General features: G+C 38.8%; 1 protein-coding gene across 1 annotated transcript; it reads left to right on the plus strand.

Annotated features, from left to right (window-relative positions):
* Window positions 1-1,075: 1,075 nt before the first annotated feature.
* On the plus strand, window positions 1,076-9,306 carry mbd3a (methyl-CpG binding domain protein 3a). The gene is made up of 7 exons (XM_026148888.2): window positions 1,076-1,260; window positions 3,016-3,172; window positions 4,968-5,105; window positions 5,289-5,379; window positions 5,474-5,651; window positions 8,358-8,504; window positions 8,620-9,306. The coding sequence occupies exons 1-6, from the start codon at window positions 1,247-1,249 to the stop codon at window positions 8,497-8,499; spliced, it is 720 nt and encodes a 239-aa protein (XP_026004673.1). The 5' UTR covers window positions 1,076-1,246; the 3' UTR covers window positions 8,500-8,504; window positions 8,620-9,306.
* The last annotated feature ends 585 nt before the right edge of the window (window positions 9,307-9,891 follow it).

The raw sequence follows: 9,891 nt of genomic DNA on the forward strand, positions 1-9,891 counted from the left end.
CATTATAACACATGTACCTTCCTCCTCCTCAGGTCAGCGCTGTTTTTTCTTTTTACACAAGGACCTACAGAGAGACCACACACTGCTGCAGCCAGGACCTTCCACTGCATGGCAGGCCACCAGAGACCATCATTCTCACCCTCCAGCTCATTCAGCATTGAACTGTTGACTACCAACGTCCAATGAAATGATCCTTGGGTTTGGCTTTTCAGCGTTCTTCTGCCAGTAAAAATATGAACAGACGAAGAGGAAAACAGTAACGATTTAAACGTGCATTTGGTTTCTTTCCCTGTTCAGATTAAGGACGTGTATTTATTGTAATCATCTGTGGTCTGTGGGTCAAATTTGATTCTTGATTTTTGTGAGAAGTAAAGTATCTGTGATTTCTCCTATATTATGGCTGTTTATGGATTTATTTAATTTGCTTGTGTTCCTGCTGAAGGTAAATGTGCATGAAGCAAATTTAAAAACAGCCTCTCTTACTCATCCTCATAACTGGTCACAATGAAAAGTACTGACAGTTTCACTCTTTTGTTAAAAAGCTATAAAATATCAAGGCACTTAATATTTTTATTAACAGCTGGGTAATTTTTAGAAAGCTTTTTTTTTAAAAAACTTTTTCCATCTCCTTTTACAAAACGTGGTGTAGTAGAAAATACTGGTCCTACACATTAATACATTTTCAATTCTATACAAAGTGAATAGAAAATGTATTAATGTGTAGGTAACAGTTTAACAATTAAACAAAATAAATAAAGTCCGTTAAACTTGGATTTTAATCTAGCTGGCCTACCTGTTACAGCATCAAACTAGTGCAATTGCATTATTGTATTGTGTCATTAGACTTTAAATACAGACCGTTTATCCAGAAATATCCAGTTCACAATAACTAAAAACAAATATCATTTTACAATTAAGTAACATATTTTCCCATAAATGCAGTTTTGAGTACAATTATGAACACGATGAAAACGTTACAGTGTCAAAACTCTGTCATAGTTACTTTCCGCCTATGACACAGCCCACGTGAGACCTGCGCGAGCTTTACTTTCGGACTACTTTACAGCGTGTGACGCATAAGTTACTAATACGGCGGAGTGATCTGTACTCGAGATCTGCAAGATCTCGAGCTGAGACGGACAGCTAGCAGACAAAATTCATGCCTGTGGTAATATTAATAAGGTAGTGAAGTTTTTGTCGTTTATTAGCAAAAATTAGGGGCAGAAATATTGAGACAGCCGGGACCATGGAAAGAAAAAGGTAGGACTTTGTCATGTTTAACCGAGTGAGTTATTGTAATAACGAGGAAATGCACGCACGCCTGCATACATCCGTGGGGCACTTTAGAAACGCTCATCAGTAAATGAATCGATCTGGGGAGGTTTAATTTATTTATTTGCAGCATTACTTTTGTAGCTAAAAGTTGGCTTTAAAGCGGGTGGAGTTCGTTTGGTTTAAAATACTGCAGCTTCAAGCAACAATTGACACGCTATTTGCTACGACTTTGACGTCCCGGTGCTGCTAGCTTGATTAGCTAGCTAAGTTTCATTGTTTACACACGCTTGACTTGCAGTGCGCAGGCCCGTCACAGCTACAGCAGCACGAGCGCTCCAAACTTCACGTGGGGCTCACCATGAGTACGCTTCAGACACGCTTCAGTTAGAGACGGTCAAACAAAAACAACCACGTGGATATTATCAGCTACTGCTGGTCAGACCGCTTTTAACCACAGGGTGGGCTACAGAGGTGCCTGAATGACGTCTCTCGACTTGTTGTCAGCACACCTGTTGGGGTCCCGTGCTCGACAAGTTATTTTATAATATTTCTTTGAAAATATCTTTTTATGTCATTGTGTATTTGGAGTTATAGGCTATATGAGTCTACGTTATTGTGCCTACTCAGTGTTTACTTAATTTAAATTGCAACACATCTGTTTTGTTAGATGTGTTGCAATTTCTGATTCCCTTTTGATTCCCTTTTGGCCAGGCCTCTTGAGAAGGTTGTACAAAACCCTTAAGTACTTTCTGGATCAAAATGGCTCGATGTCATTCATGAGAGATTTCATGAGGAATTTAGAACAGTTTAAATATCAGTAGTCAATTTTTGACAGATGGTCACTAATATCTGACAAATCGTTTCACTTTCTTTTAGTGTAAAGGAGTGTAAATGCACATTTAACAAATCATTCATTTGTACTCCGGTCATGATTACACAGTTGTCTTCAGAAAAATAAGTGCAAGTTTAACAGTGCCAATGTAGTAAGTCAAATGAAGCTAAATGCACAGCTGCGTTTATGCCCACCTTCACAATTTTCATGCTAACAAAAAAACAAAACACATCTACTGGGGTGGCCCCAGATACCATTTCGAAGCGTGGCTCTGTCAAAAAGTTTATTCAAAAAAGTAACTGAGAGTGTCTGTGGAGTACTAAACTCTTGGACATCCCAGTTAAAAATAGTGGAATGAACCCAATGACCCGCCTGAGTTAAATGCAATTTTTTGTTCTAACTTTGTTTCTATACAGTGTTCAAATGTGATTATAAAAACAGCTGTGTTGATGCAGAAGAACTGTGTATTCAGACTTTTTTTCCTTTGATCAGGAATCAGTTAGTAATGGGCAAGCGCCTGTTTTTATTCTTGTATATAATGAAGTCTTTATTGTATTATGGATACAGTAGAATTCATTGAGTGTTTTTTATCTGACTTATTAATATTATTTCCTATTTAATTGAGCTGCTTTTGTGGATTTATTTTTTTATTTTTTTACACCGACTTTAATTTTGACATGTTTTATTTATCTAACTATTTTACTTTATTTAAGCTGTTTTGTTATATGTTGGGTTTAATGTTTGGGCTGCTCTCACACAGGACTTTCTGAGCTTGTGGGATAAATATTCAAGTACTTGTTGTTTTATCTTAAAGAATTGTACCTGCTATAAGCAGAACTGATGTATCTGAAATACTGTTGATCCCTGGTGGATGCTTGTTTTGATGGTTTTTCTGTTTTTCTTTCTAGTCTACCTGTTAAGCGTATTCTCAACAAGCCGCAGATATTCCGCGGCAGCCCTCACACTGATGTGAATGCTGGCCACTCCCGGGGCGAACAGTCACTCCTGATCAAGGGGCAGCGCAGCAGGCACAACCATCTCTATGACATCAGCCATCAAATAAGGGTAAGACAGTTTGGTCTCTGGTGTTTATGAGGCTTAAAAATGTATACCTGTAAGTTTAAGTTGTGCTTCTTCATATTTAGTTTAACTGCATACATCTGTCCAAAAAACAGAACAACAACTAAATCCTTTGATTCTATTTGCATATGCCATATAAAAATGTCATTTTTTGGAAGAAAAAGTTTTCTTAAATGCAAAAATATATAAATAATCTCAAGTACAGTCAAATAAAATAAGATGCGTATGCAGCACATCAGTTTCATGCTGTTGGAATCATGTTAAACTGCATTGTCCCTTTTTAAATAAATAAATAAGAAAAAAATATATTAAGCTAAACTAAATAAAAATTTACTATTACTCTGTCTTCCTTGAAGGCTTTCTGACGTTAATAGGAGGCTGTAAGGCATCAGCAAGTTGTATAGTTTAACCAGTTTGGTATCAGTTCAGCTGCATATTTTAATAAAACTTCTGGAGGCTTACTGCAGATTTTTTGCTGTATATAATAACGGTGGAGGATGGAGCAGCTACAAACTTCGCTTTTCTTCACATCAAGTTTGTTGATCAGGTTCTTTGATGAAGGACTCCCGCTAGCTTTTTCCCACTAAAGGTTTAATGGTGATTACAGGAACAGCGCTCCTCTTTTGAACGCTGGAAACATGTTTTCTTTCAGTCAACCTGAGCTCACCGTCTCTGTAACAGCTTGGCTTCTTCGCTCTCCACGTTGTTTAAACAGACTCCGACTCCTCGTTAAAGTGTGCCAGCATCATCATCACTGCTGCTGTTGTTTTATCAGTGCTTACGTTTAAAAACTGGGGTCGGTGTCTAATGTTGTCAAACTTTTTATTCATACGCTGCTGCTGAGTACGTTTCTATTGCAGGACTGTTTAGTCGCAAATGTGGGTGAAACGCTCATGTTTCCATAGTGACATAGTCATGCATTAAAAGAAGTATCGAAGTAACAAATTTGTGTTGAGAATTTTTTATAATCAAAGCTAGAATTTTTATTCTTTGTGGCTAAAATAAGAGTAATTTCAGTCCTGAATTATTAGCTCCAAGTCTGATTTTTGCCACTTCATTTGAGTGTTTGTCATAAACATCATAACCAAAAGCACAGCTCATCAGGCTGTACACTGATCACACTGTCTGCCTGAGGCCTTTTAGCAAACTGTGGTTAAAATTTCATGACCGTCACAGGAACCTCTCTGTCATGAAGCCATCACAGATGAATTGCAGTAAAAACAGACTTGAGTCTGACGTGCTCACTTGTTCGCTTTAACCTACGTAAGGAAGTTTTTCTCTCGTGAATTCCTAACCTGAAATATCCAATTTGCACATGATTTTTGGATGGTAGATTATTACCTCTTGACATTTGAAACCTGTCGTTATTTCATAGTTGCTATAGAGTGCATTGTGTCCTTCACCAGTAAACCTCCCCCAGAGATGAGGTTTTATGATTGACCGTTGACTGTACAAGTGGTAAATGTTGTAAAATTAACATCATTACAGCCTTTTATGTCTGCTGTTAAGCTGAAGGATAGGTGTTTTCCTTGTAGCTATTTACTGCATTTTTGTTTTCATGCCACATTGTGTCATAGTAGTCATTCCATTGCCTTGTAATGTTTTTATAGCCTCTTCACAATTAAATACGGGATGCAGCAGCCACTGCTATACAAGACTGACAGCAGTAAAAATAAAGCAGTAGGATAACTGTTGGCTTTAAAAGTGGCTCTTTTTAAGTGTCATTAAAAAACAAATCTGTTCATATAGTAGAAAACTAACTTACAGTTCTCTCTTAAAGGCTAAGCCTGATTTAAACACAACGCTGCCAGTTCGACAGACAGCTTCCATCTTCAAACAGCCAGTGACCAAAGTAACAAATCACCCCAACAACAAGGTGAAGACGGACCCCCAGAAGGCTGTGGAACAACCAAAACAAGTAAGTCAGAAGCAGAAAAGGTGTGTCAAGTGTTTGTTTGTTTTCTAATGGTAATTTAATTTTGTGTGTGTGTGTGTGTGAGTGAGTGACTGACTGACTGACTGACTGACTGAGATGTTCAGTTTTGGAAACACTGTGCCTAAAATACACAAAAGGTATCTTCCTTTTTGCTTCACTCTTTAGCTGTTCTGGGAGAGGAAGTTGAGCGGATTAAATGCATTCGATATAGCAGAAGAGCTGGTCAAAACGATGGATCTCCCCAAAGGCTTGCAGGGTGAGGTTAACCTTTAAAACTTATCCGTCACATATAATTCAAACAGAAATAATTCTACCAGGTTGACCCATACCACCTGATTTTCTCTTCTTAGGGGTGGGGCCTGCATGTTCAGACAAAACGCTGCTCTCTGCGATCGCCAGCGCCCTGCACACCAGCCCGGCGCCCATCACGGGACAGCTCACTGCTGCGGTGGAGAAAAATCCAGGAGTCTGGCTCAACACTGCGCAGCCTCTCTGCAAAGCCTTTGTAGTGACTGATGATGATATTAGGTGAGATACTTTCATATTTAACACAAAGGAGCTCTGATTTTCTAACTGTAATACTAAGTGATATTATTCATGCATAGGAAACTGATGAAGGCTTGAGTCTGCTGCTGGTGGCTTCTTCTGTGAAGGGTGTCAAATGTAAATCAAGTGCACTCTAAAAGTGCATTTCAACATGTTCCACCACTACCAAGCAGTGAGGTGGTGTTTCTTTTTTCTTGTTGGGCACATGCTGCTGTTTTCAACAATCAATGGCTTGACTGTCAGTGACTGTTTTCTGTTCTCATGTAGCGTACGCCACCACAGTGACAGGTTCTCACAAAACTCTACATGATGAGCTTCAGTTTTGGAATCATTTGGATTTTTCTTTTAAAGGAAAAACTCCTAATGCTAAGGCTCCGGTTGCCCAGGTAACCCTCTAATGTTGGGGTTGCTGAGGCACTCTGTTTAGGGTAAAATCATGTAATCAATTTATTCTTGGAGCGGTCTAGAAACCAAAACTGACCACCATGTATTGACAAATGCACAGTACTCTTCACACTCATAGGTTGTTGCATCCATCACTCACCTCGAAATTTAGAGAAGTTTATCCTGCAACCCGCCCAGTTTGCGTCACTACAGGGGGTTTCTTTTGTTTGTCATCTTTTTTGACTACTGCTTGTAGTTGTTTGCTGAATGTCCCAGACTTTCTGTGGTCGTTACAAATCACTTCCTGTGTGGAGATGGCTTTAAGGTGTATATTGTCAAAAGGCAAAGGCTTGTGACCAGTTTAAAGTAAGAAATAAAATGAAAAAGGGCCTTAAAGCCTCAGACAACATTATCATTATTATTATTTAATCAGGAAGTGAAACTTCAGATTAAGAATCTCTTGTTTCTGTGAAGAACGCATCATTAACCCGGGGAGCTGAGCTCTTGGAGGGAAAAACTCCATACAAGGGGCCCTTGCTGGGTTCACACACTGGACTCCAATAGTAAAACCATTAAATAGGCTTTAAAATTGCATAGTAATGTCACTGAGGACATCAATATCTTGTCTGAAAAAGCTTTGTCAGAGCTGTCAACGGACAAATGCAACTGGTCTTGGTATTCACATTTAGTATAAGCTGGTAGCCGGTCACTTGACCTGTGAGCGCAGACGTTTTCTATTCCAGTGACACAAGAATACAGCTTTAAATTCAGGCTCAACATATAGTGAATCAGCACTTTGTACCTATTTACTGAAGCTCCAGCTAGTATGCTATAGCTGATGATAAAAAACTTGTGCACTGCCAAAACCAGCGCACTTTATTTTTATTGCAGGAAAGTAGATGTTTGACTCTCGGAGCGTTCTGAACCAAGGACATTTCATACTGAGAAACAAGTGTTACACACTGAAAACTTGGGACAGTTGTATCACAAGTCACCATTATTATTTTGCTATTTGACCTTCAGTTCAGACACATTATTATATAAATGTTAGAAAAACAAACTAAATTCACTGTGTTCAAAAGTTCAATCTTGAGATTTACTTTGTGTTCTGCTTCTCTTTTATGGCTTTGTAATGAGTCATACTTTGCATTTATACTCTTATACCAAATTGAACTATGGTGTCTTTTTATGGGTCACTGGTGAGAACAGCAAATCAGCCTCAGTCCATTTAGCGAAAAGCAAGATAAAATGCAGATATGTGGTTTTTCTTTTTCTTTTTTTTTCTTTTTTTTTGGAAACGTGACCACTAACCATGTGACGTTAACTTATCTATCATTTTGGAAGTGTGACAATCATGGTCACAATGTATGATCAAGTGACTAAGGACCCAGTCACACAGGCCTTGAGACCAGTCTGTGACCACCTGGCAACCACTTGTCACTAGGAGAAAATGTGTGTTACTCAGCCAGCAGGCAGAAAGCTCCCTGTCCTTGGTCTCGAGTGATGTGTGTATGACCTCAGGTGAGAAACAAGAATAGAGAACAGGGCTATTTCTTTGTATATTTAATGGGAACCTGTTATTCTGACTTTTATTCTTGGACTCTGCTAAAATAGATTTGCATAACTTGAGTGCATGAGTCAGCTGTTTTACCTCTTCTTCCCTGAAGGCCATCCTCACTTTATGCCACCTGTCTGCTGATTGGCTGCCCCTCAATCGCATACGGTTTGAAGAGCACGGCTCTGAAGCTGCTGTGTTCAGACATAAATGTGTTTCTGAGATCGTATCAAAGATTTGCCCTGTTATTGAGTGTGCATACATACATACATACAATCCTCCTTCACCAGTGACATTAATTTCCCAAAACATGTTAGCATTTTTAGTTATTGTAATGATGTGCAAAGTTTTCTAGACTGAAGTGCTCATATTAAAATTTAGAGCACGCGTTTCCATGTATAAGTCATAAAAACAGACTCAATCTCCACAGAGGAGATGCACATTTCTTCTGTGTTCATGTGTTGGATGTATCATCTACAGTTATCAAGCTTCATGTCTCTGGGAATTGAATGTATTTATTTTTTTATTGCTTATTTTGGGTCTGAAAATGAAATGATTTTCTGGAGTGAGCAAAAATAAATAAATAAAAATCAGCCTCCCTCTAAGGTCACGTGGTGGGCTGAGGTGTAGTGTGCGGCTCTTTGGTGGACATCAAATGATTTGCACTTTTCCTTCCCTGAAACTTTTTTCAAGTCGTGAAAGACGTTATGTCATTAATGTAATTATGTGTTCTTGTCTGTGCCCCTCAGGAAGCAGGAGGACCTGGTGCAGAATGTGAGGAGGCGGCTCGAAGAAGCCCTTATGGCTGATATGCTGGCTCATATAAAAGACACCGCTGCAGATGTAGAAGCAGAGGTGAAGGGTGAGCAGGTGGAGAAGGAGGAGTTATAGCCAAGGTACACAGAAAGGCAGTAATCACTACAGTATGGCTGAATTTCTCATGGTTAATTGCATTTAATATGACCTACAGTATATTCCTAAACAAGTAACTCTCCTCTATCTCTCCCACAGACTTGTTTGAGACATTTGCTGGTAAAGTCTTTTCAATGCTCGAATTAACGGCTCCATGAAGGTTTGTATGCAGTTAAACTGAAGCAGACTTTATATGCAGACATTCTGCAGATTTTTTTTCCTAACCTAAACAAAGACTGTGGTCTTTAATTTTTTTGTTTTTTAAACATATGACCTTATAATCCTGTAAGGGTGCTCTGAGTTTTCATTTTTACCTCTACTAAAGTCCGGCAGCTGGTTATGGTGCTCTACACAATGCAGTGTTATGTTTAGTTAACAGCTGTTTAAGCTCAGTGTTGAAAACGCAAACCTTTATGTACACGACTGATCTGTGTGTGTGTTACATTTTAATTGGTTTTAAGAAGTGTTTTTATTTCCTGCTATTGCTTTTTATGTTTTACTGACACTGTAAGTTAGCATGTCATGTTTGAAAGCATAGAAATGCAGCAGTATTTTTACATGCCTCTGGATGGTGATGATTACAGTTTCACGGTTCAAACTTCTTTTTTTTTTTGGTCACAATAATTTGAGTTTACATAGCTTTGAACATGAAGCCATGGTATTTGTATTTTCACTATTCTTTGAACAACTACTATTGCATTTCAGTAAAAGGTGCGTTCCCTCGGATCATACAAACACACTGCTGATGTACTGTTTTCTGTCAAATAAAGGCATTTTTCTTATGTGTCCTTTTGTTTGTTTGTAATTAGTGTCTGTTAAAGTGATACCTACAAAAAACGAACTTTAATGTCCCCACAGGACAAATTTTATTAAACCGTATCCATCCAGGTCATAGGAGAGCAGTGTAAGCAAAGACACCCACACCACCCATCCCCAGCCACCTCCTCCAGCTCTTCAGAGGGGATAGCAAGCCATCCAGGGGATACAATCCCTCTAGCATATATCCTTCTCCCACCTCACCTAGGAGGCATGCTGGTCAAATGCTAACCACCTCAGCTGGCTCTACTCTGAGTCCTTCCTGTATAACCTTTCAGATAGACCATGAACCAAAAGACAGCCTAACATTCGGAAATAGTTTCTTTATATCGATGAAGAAAGGGAGGGGGGTAATAAATTAGTATATTCCTTTTGTCTGTGTTGGCAGTGGAGGGATCTCTACACCCATGTAACCCTTCATTCTTAAATAAGATAAATCAGTCAGCATTAGTAATAAATTTCATCTTTGTGCCTCTGACTAAAGGTATACAAGGAAGCATGCCGATGTGGGTTTTTTTTAAACATGTATGCGCTTATATAAAAATAACTTCAATC

The sequence above is a fragment of the Astatotilapia calliptera genome, chromosome 18 (genome assembly GCF_964374335.1).
Source record: "Astatotilapia calliptera chromosome 18, fAstCal68.1, whole genome shotgun sequence".
NCBI classification, from domain to species: Eukaryota; Metazoa; Chordata; class Actinopteri; order Cichliformes; family Cichlidae; genus Astatotilapia; species Astatotilapia calliptera.